The 20,324-nt window shown below is 47.7% G+C and overlaps 1 protein-coding gene across 2 annotated transcripts in view; it reads left to right on the top strand.

Moving 5' to 3' along the window:
• The first annotated feature begins 2,618 nt into the window (after positions 1-2,618).
• The window catches only part of LOC138741289 (CD151 antigen-like), a 32,651-nt gene continuing 14,945 nt past the window's right edge, over positions 2,619-20,324 (top strand). The window contains exons 1-3 of one of the 2 annotated variants that reach the window (XM_069895134.1): positions 2,619-2,703; positions 16,223-16,324; positions 17,062-17,253. In XM_069895134.1, coding sequence (XP_069751235.1) covers positions 16,241-16,324; positions 17,062-17,253 — 276 coding nt within the window. In that variant the 5' untranslated portion in view covers positions 2,619-2,703; positions 16,223-16,240. Of the gene's footprint in view, positions 2,704-2,776; positions 2,930-16,222; positions 16,325-17,061; positions 17,254-20,324 lie in introns of those variants that run through there. The other variant, XM_069895126.1, reaches the window with a different exon arrangement.

Genomic DNA, 20,324 nt, shown 5'->3' with positions numbered 1-20,324 from the left:
TTCCACACACTGAGGGTCAAACATGATGAAGAAGGGCGTGGATAAACTCCCAAATATTTAGTGATAAATCTCATCGCATGGAAGTAACAACAAAATTAAACCTGGTGCAGATCCTGACTAAGTTGTCTATTCTTGGCACTTTAATTCATTAAAAAGTCGGCTTGAAATGTGCAGTTTTAATTTTTGGTTCACACAACCTACATTTTGGCTATTGGAGCACTGAGGACAACACCTCAGAAAAGATGTGTCAGCTTTTGGTCTCTTAATAGTTAATATTATTTAATTGACAATATCTTCACTTTCTTATCAGGGGAAGATATTTTACCTATTTTTTTTATCACCTCCCCACCCCTGCAGTACCAGAATTTTCACTGAAAAATAGGTGGAAGTTAAAATGAATCATTTGTGTAGACTGCTGTTGCAGTAGCATGCCAGCAAGAGGATTGGAGGCAGAAGGACTCACTCAAGGCCATGGGCTGCTGGAGACAGACTCACAGGAACCAGGCATTGGGACTGAGATCCGTGAGGGCGTGGATAGCACGCAAGGCTCTCGAAGGTGCCTTTGTATCAGGGGACCGGAACTGGGAATCTGTGTTCACTGCTCGAACAGACAGGAGCCCAAGCAACTTCAGAGGCTACGGGAGCACAGGGGGCGAATGCACAGATGCTCGGTATCTCTGAAGTGATTCTCCCAGTCTAGCGGCAACTCTTGGTGTGCCTTTATGGCAAGCTGCCATTAACAAATGTTGATTTTATTATGGGTATGATAATAAAGGAATCTTGATTTTTATCAGTGAAATTAAATGAAAAGCAATATTTTTGGACATCATTTTAGGATTTTGTTGGTTGGAAATGGAAAAAGACAGTTTCAGTGAGGGGTACCGACCCAAAACATCAACCGTTCTTTCCTCCCACTGATGCAGCCTGGCTCGCTGAGTTCCACCAGCAGCTTGTGTTAAGCTTCAGATTCCAGTGGCTGCAGTGTCTCCAACAAATATTCATCAATGCAGTTAGTGCAAGAGGAAAGTCAAGTCACATCAAATTTATTGTCATCTGATTGTACATGGATCTCCGGTCCTCAGTGCAAAACATGCAGATACATAACCAGACATAACACAACTACAGATAAACAATACATACTGTATGGAGGGCAAAATTTTTTTTATCTATACAAATAAATAATTCTTGTTTTGCACATATGAGAGTCTTGGAGGGTCAGTGTGAGCAGTTTCTTTGGTCGTTCAGCATTCTCACTGCCCCTGGGAAGAAGCTGTTCCTCAGCCTGGTGGTGTATCTCTTCCCTGATGGGAGCAGCTGAAAGATGCAGGATGGAAGTGGTCCTCAATGATTTTGCGCGCCCTCTTCAAACAACGATCCTGGTAGATCACATCTATGAGAGGGAGACAGACACTCTTACGGTCCTGTGGATTGACCTCCAATCTATTTCTCTGCAGCAAACATACCACGCTGTGACGCAGCCGGCCAGGAAACTCTCAATAGAGCTCCTATAGAAGGCTGACGTAATGGTGGCCGGTCGCCTTGCCCGCTTCAGTCTTCTCAAGAAGTGCAGTTGCTGTCGCACCTTCCTGTCATGTAAGGAGATGTTCTGTGTCCATGATAGGTCACTAGTTAAGTGAACTCCAAGGAACTTGGTGCTCTCCGGTCTCTCTGCTACAGAGTTGTTGATGTGCAGTGGAAAAGTGGCATTACATTTGTGCAGACAGATCTTTTGATGGTCCTGGAATTTATGGTCAGGGTTAGGGATGTACGGAGATGTTCAAGAACAGGGTAGCTATTGGGTAAAAACTGTTCTGGAACCTGGAGATGCTGAACTTCAGGCTTCTGTGCCTTCTACAAGTGGGAGTGTCTGAAGAAAGAAGCCTCTATCCTCAAGGGGCTCCCCCACCACCACCACCCAGACTATGCCCTCTTCACACTGCTACCATCAGGAAGGAGGTGTAGGAGCCTGAAGACCACACAAGGACCGCGTCTTCCCCTGGGCCATCAGATTCCTGAATGATCAGTGAACCACAGGCACTGCTGCACTTTCACTGATTTTTGCACTAATTTATTTATTTTCTTTTAAAAATATTTTATTGAGTTTAATAAAACAAAACCTATGTACTTAATAATCGAGTGAATGACCTTGGTCATTATATACATAACATACATCAATTTTAAATCGAAAACAGCCATAAATCTTAACCAAAACATTAAATCTAAGAGTGGATTGAATTAACAATTGACACTTTCTATTTTCCTCTCTTTTTTATTGAGTTTTATAGAACATTGTTGAGTGAACACAAAGTTGCAAAATGTGAAATGTAATTTTATAGCAATATTTGCCTGTGATGTCGTCGCAAAACATGTTCATGACGAGAAATTCTGATTCCATCGACTTGACAACCCCGAATGTCTCTGTCCGGCGATCTTTAGTGTCTCGACCTGAGTGTTATTTGAATCAATAGACTGGGTTAGATTTTGAGTCTGGACACAGGGCGATGTGTTGAAAAGCCGCTCCCTCTGAATAATTCTGAAACATCTTTTCAAGAGCAAGATTTTTATGTCCACAAGTGCCCGGTGGACTCCAGCCCGAGCCCCAGCGACGCCCACCTCAGGCTTATCGCTGGACGATCGAGTCACTGGGTCCAGGCACTGGGCGGGACGGGTCCGGACTCGGGTCCAGGTCCGGGCACTGGGCAGGTTCGAACTTGGGTCCGGGGTGGGCAGCGGGCAGGGCGGGACGGGTCGGGTCCAGGTCCTGGACGCGGGGCGGGGTCTAGCGCCGGAGGGTCGGACCTGCTCGGGCGGCTGCGGGTCCGCCCCGAGAGGCAGGGCTTCGACTCCTTTGTCAGTCGCTTCGCTTTCCGGCCAGTCAGTTTGGCAGCGGCCCCGGCTCAGGAGCGGCGTGTGACGGGCCTGGAGCACGGTAAGAGGCGCCGCCCCGGGCACTCCCTCTGGGCCGCAGCGGGAAGGTTGTCCGGGCCGGCAGCCGCCGACAATCCCAACTTCCCAACTTTCATCGGGCCGACGGAAAGTCCGCACTTCCAGTGGTGACTGGGCGTAGGATCCTACTGTGGACCGGCACGGTCCGGGTGTGGGATCCTGCTGTGTACCGGCACGGTCCGGGTGTGGGATCCTGCTGTGTACCGGCACGGTCCGGGTGTGGGATCCTGCTGTGTACCGGCACGGTCCCAGTGTGGGATCCTCCTGTGTACCGGCACGGTCCCGGTGTGGGAGCCTGCTGTGTTTGGGCACGCTCCTTTTGTGGGATCCATCTGTGGACCGGCATGATCCGGGTATGGGATCCTGCTGTGTATGTGCGTGGTCCTACTGTGGGATCCATCTATGTGTGGGCACAGTTCCAGCATCGGATCCTGTTGTGTACTTTCATGGTCCGGGTGTGGGATCCTGCTGTGTATTTGCGTGGTCCCAGTGTGGGATCCATCTGTGTGTGGGCACAGTCCCAGCATGGGATCCTATGGTGTACTTTCATGGTCCGGGTGTGGGATCCTGCTGTATACAGGCGTGATTTGGGTGTGGGATCCTGCTGTGTATGGGTGTGGTCTGGGTGTGGGATCCTGCTGTGTACAGGCATGGTCCGGGTGTGGGATCCTGTTATGCATGTTCACAGTCTAATGTGGGATCGAGCTGTGTATGGGTACAGTCCGGGCGTGGGATCCTGTTGTGTACAGGCATGGTCTGGGTGTGGGATCCTGCTGTGTTCTTGCTGGAGCTGGTATTGACCAGAAGAGTGTGCAGCCCCTCTCAGTGCGCTGTTCACTCTATCGGGCTGAGACTGAGGAGTGCGTGGGCCTCTCCACCAACATTGATATTTGCTCACACCCAGCCACAGTTCACCTACAATGGCAGAGGGATGGGAGCACTCAGTTAGTCTCTGGCCACTGACCCCTCACCCCAGTGTGATCCGAGGCTTTTTCTCACTGACCCACTGGTTACTGGAGATAAAATGCTTTAAAAGGGATGTCACACTGTAGCCAGCACACATGTTTAACTGTCATAATTGCTATAGGACTGATTGATGCCCCTTTACCCTCTGTGCTGCCTTGGAAAATAGTTTGGCTTGTTCAGCTAGCCCTGTGTTTGTTTAGATGCCCTTCATTGAGTAGTGTTACCTGGTGCTAAATGTCATGCGAAGGAACGTGCTGTACAGACCACAGCACATGTTGGGGAAGAAGAGTCTGCACCACGTCCACACCCCATTCTATTACTCTCCCTTCTAGTTGCATGCAAAGACTTGGATTTTCCACATGTGGATTGGGGTGGTGTTACACGAGTCTGGGGTATCGGCGTTACCTCCATGACAAGACCTGGTGTCCTATTTTGTTTTTTTTTGTGCTGAATCTCAGTGTCATCCTTGATCTCTGGCAGTAACTCAGGGCAAAGCAGTTCGGAACAGTTCTCTGTACAGCGTTATAAAACATGCAAGTCGATTTAGTTACCATGCTGTGACTAGCAAGTACTTTTAGGTGCGAGATTACGTCTCTTCACACCAAATTCATACTTCACATTGAACATGGGTGTAAACAGTGTCAAAATTCTCATCCACCCTGACCAACTTTTTACCCATTTACTTCTCAAGAATCTTTCTTCTTACACTCCATTCAAAGACTTTGTTTTCACCACTCATTTGAGGGGAAAAAATAACACTCCAGCAGTCTTGGACAAGGTGACGCCTTGTCGCTGGTTTTAGATTTGAGTCATGGAGTGCACAGCACAGAAACAGCCCATCACTTCCATGCTGACCATTAATTACTACGAATCCCCTTTCTCAGCTGTGGACTGAAGCTAACTGCACCTTGATGGTTGGTACAAGTGCTTGTGCAGGTCACCGAAGCCCATTTTACACTGAAAAGCCGCATTATTGCCAACTCTGGAAGCCGGCTTGCTTGTTCACGCAGAAGAAAAGCTGGGTCGGTGTGTCCTTTTACACAGCATGCCAGCTTCTCGAAGCAAGTTGAGACCCCCCACCCCAACAATCCACCTTCGATGTGTTCACACAGCTTGAAAGCTGGATAATACCCAGCTTTAATCATCTGTGTAAAAAGGGTAATGTGGAAACAGGAGCTTCGGCTCAACCTCCCCACACCGACCAAAATTACCCTCCTTCCCCCCCCCCTCCCCCCCACACGTCCCACCTGCCTGCATTTGGCCCATGTCCCTCTAAACCAGGGGTGCAAACCTTTTAGTTTTTAATTTAGACATACAGTATGGTAACAGAGCATTTCGGCCCATGACCATGTACCGGGGGTGTAGGTTAATTGGGCGGCATGGACCCGTTGGCCAAAATGGCCTGTTACTGGGCTGTAAATCTAAATTAAAAATTAAAAGATTGACCATCCCTGCTCTAACCTCCCCACACCGACCAAAATTACCCTCCCCCCCCCCCACACACGTCTATCCAAATTTTTCCCATTCGTCACAATGGTAGCTGCCTCGACCATCTCCTCTGGCAGCCGGTTCTATACACCCACCACTCTCTGTGTAAAAAGAGTTGCCTGCTAAATCTCCCCCCCACCCCTGGTAAACCAATGTCCTCTGGTTACTGATTCCTCTCCTCTGAGCAAAAGGCTCTGCATTCACCCGATCTATTCCCTTCACGTATTTGGTATACTTGTTAAACGAGTCCCTGTCTCAACTACTCCTCCCAGGCAGTGCATTCTATATTCCTACTGCCCTCTGGGCAAAAAAAATCTTTCCTCAGATCCTTTCTAAGCCTTTTAAACCTCTCCTTCAACATCTGCCCTCAGGATTCAGATATTTCCACCTTGATGAAAAATGTTCTACTATTTAATCATGTCTCTATGCCTGATCTCAGAGAGATGTCCAACGTCATGAGAGAAATAGGTTTGCGGGGGGGGTGGGGGGGGGGTGCGGGAGAGATTTAGCGGGGTAACTTTTTTTTACACAGAGGGTGGTGGGTGTAAGGAATGGACTACTGGATGAGGTGGTTCAGGAAGGTACTATTGCAACGTTTTAGACAAAGAATTGGACAGATATCTGGACTGGATGGGTTTAGGGGGATATGGGGCAAATGCAGCAAGGTGTGATTAGTGTGGGTGGGACATTTTGGGTGGTGTGGGGGCAAGTTGGATCAAAGGGCCTGTTTCCACACTGTACAACTTGATACCCCACAAATGGTATTGCTCTTCTCACATGAAGCTTGTCAGGGCTCCTTGAGATCATTTCTGTTTCAATCAAGTCCCCTCTTGCTATTGCAATCCCCAGCCTGTGAGACTGATCTGTGCCAGACAACCGTCTCATGTCTGTGGTTGTATAATGGTGCAACTCAATCATCCCTCATGGACTGAGATTGCTGTTGCCTGCTGACAATGCATCTGAGCAGGGAAATTGGAGTGCGGAGTCTGATATGAACCATCGCCTGTGTAGCGACGTAGTAGCCATGCAGCCGTCTGGGAGTCGGCTGTTACACTTCTGTGTCCAAGATCTGTGGCAACCAAGCCACACCGAACCTCAGCTGAAGGGCATAGAAACACAAAGGAAAGATTGGTGCAGCACAGCTGAACTCTGTGACTGTCCTGTCACCCCACCCCCATCCTTGTTCTCCACTCTTTCCCAACCGCATGGTTAGCTAAACACCGTGATTGGATCGAGTGTATTTTGGGTGAGCCGCCTCTTCCAGAGATGTCCACGCTGGACCTTGCCCAGTCCATGTAATCCTACAGCACAGAAACAGGCCATTCAGCCCAACTCACTCATGTCAACCAGTGAGCCCCCTTCCCTCCCAGTCCCCGTCTCCCAGCCCTTGTATCGTGGCCCACTATGACTGTGATTCATGTGGTCATCCCTCTTCCCCCTCCCCCACTCCCCCAGGCAGTGTATTCTAGGGAGTGCCCACTCTTTGGGGACAAAACATCCCCCCTCAGATCCCCTCCTAACCTCTCTTACCCTTCGTCATTATCCTCTCCATTTATCTTCCTCTCTTAGATACCGCATGGTAACAGGCCCTTCTGGCCCATGAACCTGTGCTGCCCCAAATACACCCATGTGACCAATTAACTACTGAGCCCCATACAACTTTGGAACGTGGGAGGAAACCCAAACATGGGGAAAACGCAGGTGGTTCGATTCTGGGTTGCTGGCACTGTAATAGGGCAAACCATTCTGCCCAAATATGGGGAAGGGTTTCCTGCAGTCTACTGTCTCTTTATCCCTCCTAATTCTCTATCCCTCCATCACATCTCTGCTCCAACTCAGACCCACCAATCACTGACCTGCTCTGTCCCAGGCAACACTGGTGAATCCCCTCTGCACCGTCTCCAGCACTTGTCACATCCTCTCTCTACTTTGGCCAGGTCACGCAACATCTTATGTGTGGGGAGGGAGGGTGGGGTCGCCAACTCTCAGTGGGAGCTAGGGGTCTGTAATGGCTCTCTGCAATTAGCCCGTAATGTTCCAAGGGTATGGTCTATCTCCCTGCCATGAGCCCCCAGGGCTGCTCAGATGAGGTGCTGTTCCTTGTGCCCTGCTCTTTGCAGCTCCTTGGTGAAGAGGAGGGGTGTGGGGGGGAGGTGGCTGGCACTTAAAGGAACAGTGCACAGAAAAACCAGCCTTTACCATATCTGCGAGCGGGTACACACAGCAGGGGTTGTGCACTGCCAGGGTGTACCGTGTGCGTGAGTGCTCTGTGAGCAGGCGGTGAGAGAATTCTTGAGCTCCTTTCTCCCTGCACCAATTCCTGCTCCCTGTCAGTCTCTAATGGAGTGAAAGCACACAGAAATGCTGGAGGAACTCAGAAGATCTCGCAGCATCCATAGGAGGTAAAGATACATCACCGACATTTCGGACCAGAGGGAGACTGGCAGGGGGAGGAGTCCAGACCAACAAAAGGTATTAATTGGATGTGATAGGAGAGGTGAGAATTGGTCTTGACTCTGTGAAAGAGAGAGAACATAAGAAATAGGAGTAGGAACAGCCCATCGAGCTTCACCGACCTGGGGGGGAAGAAGATTGATGGCGGGGTGGAGGGGGGGGTTTTAATGAAAATGGAGAGGTCGATGTTAATGCCACTTGATTAGCGGGTAACTAGATGGAAGGTGAAGTGTTGTTCCTCCAGTTTAAGGATGGTCTCAGTCTGACTGTGCATAGACCATGGACAAACACATCAGCAAGGGAATGGGATGGAGAATTGAAAGGGGTGACCACCAGGAGATCCACACTACTGTGGCGGATAGAGCCAAAGTGCTCAATGAAGTGATCTCCCAGTCTGCGCCTGGTCTCAACGACGTAGAGGAGACCACAATGGGAGCTCCTGATGCAGTAGATGGCCCCTGCTGCTTCCCTTGGAAAGACTGTTTGGTGTTTGGGGCCTCGAATACTGGTGAGGGAGGAGATGTGGGCGCAGGTGGAGCATCTCCTGCAGTTTGCTCTACCTGTGGCCACACTCCTCCCTCCCCACCGTTCAGGACCCCAAACAGTCCTTCCAAGTGAAGCAACATTTCACTTGTGAATCTGCAGGGGTTGTCTGCTGCATCCAGTGCCCGTGCTGTGGTCTCCTCTACATCGGAGAGACTGGGTGCAGACTAGGAGATCTCTTCGTTGATCACCTCCGCCTGCTGCAATAGCGTGGATCTCCCAGTGGCCGCCCATTTCTATTCCTCATCCCATTCCTTTGCCGACATGTCGAGTGCAGCCAAAGCGAGACCACCCGCAAATTGGAGGAATGACACCTCATCTTCCTTCTGGGCACCCCTCCAACTAGATGGTATTAACCGACTTCTCTGATTCCTGTTTGAACCCCTCCCCCCTTCTTCCCCCGTCACCCCCATCTCTCTCGCTCTCTTCCCTTTTCCCTCTTTCTTTTCACAGAGCCAAAATCAATTCTCCCCTTTCCTCTTGTCATATCCTAATAACACCTTTTGTTGGTCTGAACTCCTCCCCCTGACCAGTCTTCAGTCTTTATTCTGACACCTTCCTGTTCTTTGTTTATTCCTTGAAGAAGGGCTCAGGCCTGAAACGCCAGTAATATAACTGTACCTCCTGTGGACGCTGTGAGACCGGCTGGGTTCCTCCAGCATTTCGGTGCCTTTTAACTAAAATCACAGCATCAGCAGGCATCTGTGATTCTGCATTGGCCTAGTAACTGTGTTGTTCTCTCTGCCCATGACGGCACCTTGGAGTGACCTGGAATAGTGCTGTGCTGCCAACTGTATAACATTCTAGCACAGTACAGCCTCTTCAGCCCACAGCATGATCTTGTGCCAATCTATATAAACCTACTCCACCACAATCTCATCCTTCCCAAACTCACACCCATAACCCTTTCTTCTCTTTGTGCCAATCGAAGAGTCTTTTGAATGTCCCTATTGTGCCAGCCTCCATCACTACCCCCGGCAATGCATTCCAGGCACCCACCGCTCTCATATATTTAAAAAAAACATCTCTGGCATCTCCCCTAAACTTTCTTCCACTCACCTTAAACATACGTCCTCTGGTATTTGCTAGTATGGCCCGAGGAAAAAGGTGGTGTCCGTCTACCCTGTCTAGGCCCCTCTATTAAGTTACCTCTCACCCTTTGTTGCTCCAAAGGGAAAAGTCCTAGGTATGTCAACCCTGCTTCATGTGACATGTTCTCCAACCCACTAAGGGCACTGTGGGATTGAGCCTGTAACAGTCCTGTACTGCCTGGCTCATAGTGGTGTTTGGGATTGTGCGCGACAGTGAAGGCCTTGGAATGTTGAGGTGGGTTCTTCTGTTTCATCTGCAATAAAGCTACTGTTGAAATTCACCTGCTGGGGTGAGGTGGACCTTGTGGCACAAGTGATAGAGGTGCTGCCTTAGTGACCCAGTTACCAGCCCAACCTTCACTGCTGTCTGTGTGGAGCTGGTAGGTTTTCTTCATGGCCAGATTTGACTCGGGTTCTCTCCATTCTGCAACCCCCCCCACAATATTCTGAGGATATGCAGGTGCATCAGTCTACCCTGAAGGAGTAATTCAATATAAAACAGAGCCCAAGGTGAGTTGATGGGCCAGGATGAGGAAAGACAAATTGCAGGGATCTGGGGAAACAAGAATATGATGGGAGCCTGCACTCAGCTGATGGGCTGAAAGGCCTTTTTGTTGACACTGAGCAGAATGTAAAAGATGGACGTGATTTTTGAGCTGGAGGATGCAGGTACGAGGTCTTCCCCTACACCCCACCCCCCCACCTTTTAATGCGTTGGATGCAGTGCAGAGAAGGTGACCAGGATGATACCTGCCGTAGGTGGCTTGTCTGCTTCGGAAAGGCTCGGCTTGTGTCCTCTGGAGTTCAGAAGAATAGGACTACAGCACAGAAATAGGCCATTTAGCCCATCTCATCTTTGCTGAGCTATTATTCTGACTAAAATTGCCCAGCACCCGGACCATATCCCTCTGTACCCCTCCCATGCATAGACCAATCCAAATGTCTCTTAAATGTGAAAATGAAGCCCTCAAACATCACTTCAGCTGGCAGCTCATACCACACTACCTGATTCACCGCTCTCTGTGTCAAGTTCAAGTTTATTATCATCTGATCGCACAAAATCAACCCATTGAAATAGCATTCTCTGATCCTTGGGGCAAAACATGCAGATGCACAACCAGACAAACAATGAATAATCAGGATAAATATACATATATAAAATAAATAAATATTGTTTTGTCAGTATTAGAGTCTTGGAGGGTCAGTGTGAGCATTTCCTTTGATCGTTCAGCATTCTCACTGCCCGTGGGAAGAAGCTATTCCTCAGCCTGGTGGTGCTGGCTCTGATCCTCCTGTATCTCTTCCCTGATGTAAGCTGCTGTGTGCAGGGTGGAAGGGGTCCTCAATGATTTTGCACGCCCTCTTCAGACAACGATCTCCATAGATCACGTCGACAGGAAGGAGGGCGACTCCAATGATCCTCTCTGCCACCCTTTTGGTCCTGTGGATTGACCTCCGATCCATTTCTCTGCAGCAACCGTACCACACTGTGAAGCAGCCAGCCAGGACGCTGTCAATAGAGCTCCTGGAGAAAGTTGAAATGATAAAATAAAGTTGAGAAGTTCCCCCTAAACATCTCTCCTTTCACCCTTAACCCATATCTTTTAGTTCTTGTCTCGTCTAACCTATCTTGTGGCAGAATCTGGAACCAGGGTAAGAGACAAGGCGATAACTTTTCTGGGTGACGTTTCTTTCAACTCTCTCTTCCTCCAAGGGCAGTGGAAGCAGGGCCTTGGAATGTTTCTGAGACCTTCCAAACTTGGGCACGGGAAAATTGGGGGGAAAACCCCCACAGACGTTGGAAATGTAAAACAAAAGCAGAAAATGCAGAAAACACTCAGCAGGTCAGACAGCGACAGTGAAGAGAGAAGCGGCATTAACATTGGAGGTGGAAGATCCTTTGTTGGAAATGAGAAGCTTATGGATCTGCAGGGGACAAGGGATATCCTGGACAGGGTAAACCCAGGATGGCCATGGTTGCACATTCCTTTGCAGTTGTCCTTGACCTGAAACATTAATGGTTCTCGTCCCATGGATGCCCCCTGACCTGCTGAGTGCTTTCCGTTCTTGTTTTGGGTAAGGCAATGTGGGAAAGGCCGGGGAGGAACATGGGGCCAGGGAATTGGGAATGATGTGGGGGTTGTGATTGAAGGTGGAGAGGATGATGGTTTTGTTCTGTTGCTGTGACCTGTGCAATGACTTCTCATGCTGGAGTCGTATATCATAGAAAAATAGGAGGCCATTCAGCCCATTGAGGCTGCACAATCATTCAATACTATCACGGCTGGTCAGTCCCTTTCTCCATATCCCTTGAGCCCTCAAAGAGCCATATACAAACCTTTTTGAATATATATAACGAATCGGCCCCAACAACTTCCTGTGGTTGGGAGTTCCACAAGTTCACAACTCTTTGAGTGAAGAGCTTTTCTCCTCATCTCACTCCTAAACACATCTAATCTGCCTTGCCTGAATGTTATAGGTCTCCACGACTTCTAAATTTCAGTGAGACTAATTCTAATCTGTCCAGTCTTGCATCATCCCAGGGATCAGTCTGGTCAATCTTTCCTTCAACCCCCTCCACAACAAGCACATCCTCAACCCACTGAGCTCCCCCTCCAAGACTGTGTTTGGCTTCACACGACCCTGCTTCAATGTTTGGAACCTTAGATAATAAAGACCAATACTGCGCTCCAATCCTCAGTGACCCGCCCCCCCCCCCCCCCCCCCGGTCTCGTTACTCCTCCATTTCCCGATCTGGGCCGAGGGCGAGGTATGCATGGTGCTGGGCTTGGCTCTTGTGCCCCGCAGGCTGTGCTTGCTTCCTTCACTTTCCCAGTGACTGGCACTGGCTGGCTCCCCCCCTTCCCATCCATCAGCTGCACTGAGCAAAGGGGCCATTGTCGAGTTGCTGGCTGGCTCTCGAGCTGTGCCAGGCATACACATTCGGGACACTGCCCTCCCTGGGGTGGGGCTGGTGGGTGTCTGGCCTCCTCATAGGGTGGGAGGGAGGACTGCTGGTGAATCTGTAATGACGAGGAGGAGTGGGCACACCTTGCTTTTGGGCATGGATGCCCGCGCGGCCTGTGGCAGGGATTGTGACGGTGGTTAGTGCTGGGATTGAGAGAGGGTGGGAGATGGGGGATAAGGGGGAGGGAGAGAGAGAGAAGTAGGAGAGGGGGAGAGAAAGCAAAAAGAGAGTGGGAGCAAGGGGGGAGAGAGAAAGGGAATGAGGAGGAAGAGAGAGAACACACGAGTAAGAGAAGACAACACATGACCCCCGGACCCTCCTTATTTTTCCTCTCTCCCTTTCCCTGGCACCTGCCAATCAACTGCCTCCACCTCCCCATCTGTACATCTCCCACTGACGCTCCTTGACCCACTGATTTCCTCCAGGTGGGTTTTTACTCCAGATTCCAGTATCTTGTAGAGGTTTCCATTGGGTGCTGTCAAGGGGGAGGCTGGACAAATGCCTCAGGCTGGACACGGCACCTTTAAAGCAGGGGATGGTCACAAATGGCAGAGTGTGGAATGTGGGTGAGGTCGAGAAGCAGAGACACATCATGAATAGCAGGAAAGCCACAACGAGAGCTCAAGGTCCAGACTGCCCCAGGGAGACTGGTCAGCATGGAGATTCCTACATTGCTCCCTCCCACCCAAGGGTGAAGAGATCATTGTGGGGTGGGGGGAACCTTACACCCCTATCACCCTGTACCATGCAGACAGAGTCTCACACACACACACACACACACACACACACACACACACACACACACTGTTCCGTACATACAGGGTCACATACAGCCCACTCTATACTGTGTAGGGTGGGTGGTTTTTTTTTTAAACTTTATTTATTCATTCAAAAAACAAATAGTATATGACATATACAACAATTAACCATAAACATGAATGTTATTTTTTATATATAAAAAGAAAAGAAAAGAACCCCGCCCCCCTTCAGCCAACTCTCCTCAGGAGAGCCATAAAGAAAGAAAAAAGAAAAAATATTAAAGAAAAATTAAATATACATATTAAGATCTAATGAATGTAAATTGAAATGTAAATATTCTAAATATAACAACCACTTATTAATTTTAAAAATTATAATTATCACGCGAAACATACATAATTTTTTCCATTATTAAACAATATTTCATATAATTATGCCATCTATTAATATCAAACATTTTTGTATCTTTCCACGTACTAGCAATATATTTTTTCACTACAGATAAAGCTAAATATACAAAAGCAAACTGAAACTTATCTAATCCCAAGCCTTTCAGAGGTTGCAAACTACCCAATAAAAATACTGTCGGATCTAAAAGTATTTTAATCTTATACAGGTATTCTAAAAACAATTGAATTTTCTTCAAAAAAGATTGTATATGTTTCCTTTTTTCTTTTTTTTTTCTTTGGCTTGGCTTCGCGGATGAAGATTTATGGAGGGGTAATGTCCATGTCAGCTACAGGCTCGTTTGTGGCTGACAAGTCCGATGCAGGACAGGCAGACACGGTTGCAGCGGTTGCAAGGGAAAATTGGTTGGTTGGGATTGGGTGTTGGGTTTTTCCTCCTTTGTCTTTTGTCAGTGAGGTGGGCTCTGCGGTCTTCTTCAAAGGAGGTTGCTGCCCGCCGAACTGTGAGGCGCCAAGATGCATGGTTTGAGGCAATATCAGTCCACTGGCGGTGGTCAATGTGGCAGGCACCAAGAGATTTATTTAGGCAGTCCTTGTACCTCTTCTTTGGTGCACCTCTGTCTCAGTGGCCAGTGGAGAGCTCGCCATATAACACGATCTTGGGAAAGCGATGGTCCTCCATTCTGGAGACGTGACCTACCCAGCGCAGTTGTATACATGACCAAACAGCATGAAAAAAAGTTCCAACTGTATTACCACATCTAAAACACAAATCTGATTCATGAAAACCATACTTTTTTAATTTTTCAGGTGTTAAGTATAATTGATGTAAAGAATTATAGTTAATCATTGCATAACATGCATTTATCAATCTAGTTACACTATCATAACAGATATCTAACTAATCATCCTCGGAAAAAATAAAACCAGTATCCACTTCCCATTTACTTTTAGATCTATCCCAACCCTTTTTATCCATACCATCCTGTAATATTTGATACATAAATGAAATATAACCCTTCTCTGGTACCTTCATAAGAAAAGTCTCAAATTTAGTCATTTCAGGTAAAATCATATCTCTACCAAACATACGTTTTACCAAAGATCGAATTTGATAATAGAGAAACAAAGAGTTCTTATCAATACCAAAACTATCCCTCATCTGATTAAAAGATAAAAATTTACCCTCTTTAAAACAATCTCCCAAATTTTTCACACCTTTAAATCTCCAGTGCAATAAACGTCGATTATGTATTGAAAAAGAAATGTTGATTATTATACAACGGAGTCAAAGCTGATAATTTACCCCTAGAGCCTATCATTTTATTTTTCTTTATCCATAACTTCATTAAATGTTTTAGTATAGGCACATTATATTGTTGTAACAAATTTATATTCCATCTAAACAAAAATTGATGTATTTCAAATTCAGAAATATTTACCATCTCAATTTTGGCCCAACTAGGAGGCCATACCAAATCCATCAATGAACTAATAAATTTAAGTTGGGCTGCTTCATAATAATTTTGAAAATGTGGTAAACGTAATCCCCCTAACTCATATTTCCAAGTTAATTTATTCAAAGCTACTCTCGAAAATTTACCTCTCCATAAAAACTCCCTAACCAATTTATTCAAGTCTCGAAAAAAAATATTATCAAATAAATACGGAATAGATTGAAACAAATATTGTATACGCGGAAAAATATTCATCTTAATTGTATTTATCCTACCCAATAAATTAATAGGTAAATCTTTCCATTTAATCAAATCAGTTTTAATTTTTTTTATTAACGGAACATAATTTAATTTATATAAAGATTGATATTTAACATTCAAAATTATACCCAAATATTTAATTTGATCAGTCCATTTCAAATTAATAATATTCTTATAAACTGAATAATCTCCTTCACTTACTGGTAATATTTCACTTTTTCCCCAATTAACTTATATCCAGAAAGACGTCCATATTGTATTAAACATTCCTTCAAATGCAAAAGTGACTGAGCTGGGTTTATTAAATACACCAATACATCATCAGCAAATAAATTAATTTTATACTCCTCATCTAAAACTTACATAACTTGTATCTGTGTATTTCGTCTTATCAGACGTCTTATAAAGGACAACCTTGACGACTTGATCAAGTCAATTTAAAAGGTTCTGAAATCAAACCATTCATCAATACTTTAGCTACCGGTTTACTATATAGAGCCCTAATCCAACCAATAAAGAAAGGACCAAACTTAAATTTCTCCGAAACTTTAAACAAAAAATTCCATTCAACTGTATCAAATGTTTTTTCTGCATCTAAAGATGTCACCATCGGGTGATCTGAAGATTGTCAAAAATCTATTAATCAAACTAATCACGCGCAAAATATCTGAAGCATATCTATTCTTTATAAAACCTGTTTGATCCATATGAATCAACTTGGGTAAAAATTTAGCCAATCTATTCGCTAATATTTTAGCTATTATTTTATAATCTATGTAGGGTGGGTGGTTGATGTTATCACTAAACCGTGTTTGAATGAGTGGAGTAGAGTTGTTGTGCCTGTAACACATCAGTGACTGTAACGTTGTGTCCCATCCACAGTTTTAACGGTGGGGCAGGATGGGTGAGTACGTGGAGAAGAGAGACACCTGTGGGACGATCTGTCTGAAGTACCTGCTCTTCATCTTTAACTTCTTCTTCTGGGTAAGGCAGTGTCCGGCATGGCTCCTTGAGACGCGAGTGACCCCTCGGGATGGTGCCCCTCTGGATAGGAATGCACCCTCCAGTACAGGTCTGGCACCCTCTGGAACAGGAGTTACTCATCAGTATGGTGCCCCACAGGATGGGAGTGCCCCCCACCCCCCTGGGGAAGGGCCTCATTTTGCCCCACCACCCCCCCAGGGACAGGAGTAACAACTCAGGATGGGGGAGACACTTCAGGATGCCCCACCACCCAGAATGGATCTTTCCCCCCCCCCTCTTTTCCCCACTGGTACGACTCCCCCCCCCACCCAGACAGGAGAGACCCCTTGGGACGTTACCAGGTTTCCTTCAGGATGGTCTGACACCCCTGGGACTGGAGTGACCCCTCAAGAAGGAAGTGCCTCCTCCCCCCACGATGGGTCTGACCATCAGGGATGGGTCTGAGCACCCCCCCACCCCGTTGGAAGAGACCCCTCAGGACAGTTACCCTCAGAATAGGTCTAGTTCCCCTCCCCCCATCCCTGGGATGAGTCTGACCCCTGAGGACAGGTGCGACAACTCCCTGGGTGTGAAGGGGTGTGCTGGCAGTTTGGGGGGTCTGGCCTGGATGGTTGAACAGGACCCCTGGTTGAAGTCAGTCCTTGCCCATATCGGCAGTGATGGATGGCAATCTGATCCATCACGGGTCTCACCTGCCTGGGTATCAGGGAGAGGAATGACATCCTTGTCTCTTGCAGCTGGCCGGGGGCGTGGTGATGGCTGTGGGCATCTGGACCCTGGTTGAGAAGAGTGACTACATCAGCTTGCTGTCCTCCAGCATCTATGCAGCCACGGCCTACATACTGGTGGCAGCAGGAGCTATCGTCATGCTGACTGGGATCCTTGGCTGCTGTGCCACCTTCAAGGAGAGGAAGAACCTGCTCCAGTGGGTAAGAACAGTAATCCTGTGCACCTCACAGGTTATGAAGTAAATGAACTACTACCCTAGGGGAGGGGCAACTCTGCAGTCCATGCATTCTCAGGGGCTGGCTCTGTGAATGGTGGTGAGGCCATTGTCTGGTTGGTGGCCTGTAACTGTGCCCCAGTACAGAGTAACTCCCATCCCTGTAACTGTGTCCCAGTACAATGTGTCTCCACCATCCCTGTAACTGTGTCTCAGTGCAGTGTATCTGCCCCATCACTGTGGCTGCACCCCAGTTCAGGGTATCACCTCCATCCATCTAACTGTGTCCCAATACAGTGTGTTTCACCCCCAGACCTGTAACTGTATTCCAGTAGTTTGTCTCCTCTTGTAACTATAACTGTCGCCCAGCACAGTGTCACTCCCATCCCTGTAACTGTGTCCCAGTACAGTGTGTCTCCCCATCCCTGTAACTCTGTCCATTTAGAATGTGTTTCCCCATTCCCGTAACTCTATCTCAGTACAGAAAGCCGCATCCCAGTAACTGTGTCCCAGTACCGTGTCACTCCCATCCATGTAAATATGTTCCAGTACAATGTCACTCCCATCCTTGTAACTGTGTCCCAGTACAGTTTGTCTTGCCCTGTCCCCGTAACTGTGACCCAGTACGGTGTGTCTCCCACATCTGTCTAACTGTGTCCCAGTACAGTGTGTCTCTCGCATCCCTGTAACAGTAACTCAATAGAGTGAGTCTACCCCATCCCTTTAAATGTGTCCCTGAACAGTGTGTATCCACATCTCTGTAACTGTTTCCCAGTACATTCAGTCCCATCCCTGTAACTGTGTCCGGGTACAGTGTCACTCACATCCTGGAAATGGATGCCAGTACCATGTCACTCCCATCCCTGTAACTATATCCCAGTACAGTGTCTCTCCCCTCCCTGTAACTGTATCCCAGTACAGTGTCTCTCCCCTCCCTGTAACTGTATCCCAGTACAGTGTCTCTCCCCTCCCTGTAACTGTATTCCAGTACAGTGTCTCTCCCCTCCCTGTAACTGTATCCCAGTACAGTGTCTCTCCCCTCCCTGTAACTGTATCCCAGTACAGTGTTGCTCCCCTTCCTGTAATTGTATCCCAGTAGTGTTGCTCCCCTTCCTGTAAATGCATCCCAGTACAGTGTCACTCCCATCCCTGTAACTGTGTCCTAGTACAGTGTCACTCACATTCTGTAAATGCATCCCAGTACAGTGTGGCTCCCCATCACTGTAATTGTGTTCATTTCAGTGTGTCTCCCCTGCCCTTATAACTGTTTCCCACTACGGTGTCCCTCCCACATCTGTGTAACTGTTGCCCGGTACAGTGTGTCTCCCCATCCCTGTGATTGTGACCGGGTACAGTGTGCCCCAGCTGTCCCTGTAACTGTCTCCCAGTACAGTGTCACTCCCATCCTTGTTACTGTGCCACAGTACAGTGTCACTCCCATTCCTGTCACTGGATCCTAGTACAGTGTCACTCCCCTCCCTGTCAATACGTCCCAGTATAGTGTCACTCCCATCCCTGTTACTCTGTCCCAGTACAATGTAACTCCCATCCCCTTAACTGTGTCCCAGTACAGTGTCACTCCCATCCTGCTAACTGTATGCTCGTACAGTGTCACTCCCCTCTCTGTAAATGCATCCCAGTACCATGAAACTCCCACCCCTGTAACTTTGTCCCAGTACTGTTTGTCTCCCCCTGACCCTGTAAACTGTGTTCTATTACAGTGTGTCTCCCCTTATCCGTGTAACTGTTTCCCAGTATAATGTGCCTCCCCGTCCCTGTAACTGTGTCCATTTACAGTGTGTCTCACCTGCCCCTATAACTGCGTCCCAGTATGGTGTGCCTCCCACATCTGTGTAACTGTTGCCCAGTACAGTGTGTCTCCCCTGTCCCTGTAACTGTGTCCAAGTACAGTGTGTCTCCCCATCCCTGTAACTGTGTCCCAGTACAGTGTCATTCCCATCCCTATAAATATGTCCCAGTACAATGTCACTCACATCCTTGTAAATGTGTTCAAGTACAGTTTGTCACCCCATGTCCCTGTAACTGTCTCCCAGTACAGTGCGTCTCCCCATCCCTGTAACTGTGTCCCAGTAGGGTGTGTCTCTCTTATCCCTGTAACTGTATCCCAGTAGAGTGAGTCAACCTCATCCCTGGAATTTGTCCCTGCACAGTGTGTTTCCCTATTTCCATAACCCTATCCCAGTACAGTCAGCCCCATCCTTGTAACTGCGCCCCAGTACAGTGTGTCTCCCAATCCCTGTAACTGTGTCCATTTTAAGTGTTTCTCCTTCTGCCCCTGTAACTGTGTCCCAGTAAGGTGTGTCTCTCGCATCCCTGTAACTAACCCAGTAGAGTGTGTCTGCGCCATCCCTGTAAATGTGTCCCGGTACAGTGTGTTTCCACATCTCTGTAACTCTGTCCCAGTACAATGTCACTCCCATCCCTGTAGCTGTTTCCGAGTACAGTGGCACTCCCACCCCTGTAACTGTGTTCGAGTACAGTGTCATTCCCATCCTTATTACTGTGACCCAGTAGAGTGTCATTCCCATCCCTGTCACTACCTCTCAGTAACTGTGTCCCAGTACCGTGTCACTCCCATCCATATAAATATGTCCCAGTACAATGTCACTCCTAACCTTGTAACTGTGTCCCAGTACAATTTGTCTCCCCCTGTCCCTGTAACTGTATCCCAGTACAGTATGTCTCCCCATCCCTGTAACTGTCCATTTACAGTGAGTCTCCCTCTGCCCCTGTAACTGTGTCCCAGTACGGTGTGTCTCCCACATCTGTGTTACTGTGTCCCACTACAGTGTGTCTCTCACATCCCTGTAACTGTATCCCAGTAGAGTGAGTCAACCCCATCCCTGAAATGTATCCCTGCACAGTGTATTTCCCTATTTCCATAACCCTATCCCAGTACAGTCAGCCCCATCCTTGTAACTGCGCCCCAGTACAGTGTGTCTCCCAATCCCTGTAACTGTGTCCATTTTAAGTGTTTCTCCCTCTGCCCCTATAACTGTGCCCCAGTAAGGTGTGTCTCTCGCATCCCTGTAACTA

The sequence above is a fragment of the Narcine bancroftii genome, chromosome 1 (assembly GCF_036971445.1).
Source record: "Narcine bancroftii isolate sNarBan1 chromosome 1, sNarBan1.hap1, whole genome shotgun sequence".
In the NCBI taxonomy this organism is placed as follows: domain Eukaryota; kingdom Metazoa; phylum Chordata; class Chondrichthyes; order Torpediniformes; family Narcinidae; genus Narcine; species Narcine bancroftii.
Note: the sequence above shows the minus strand (reverse complement) of the source record. Positions and strands in the feature narration are given on the sequence as shown.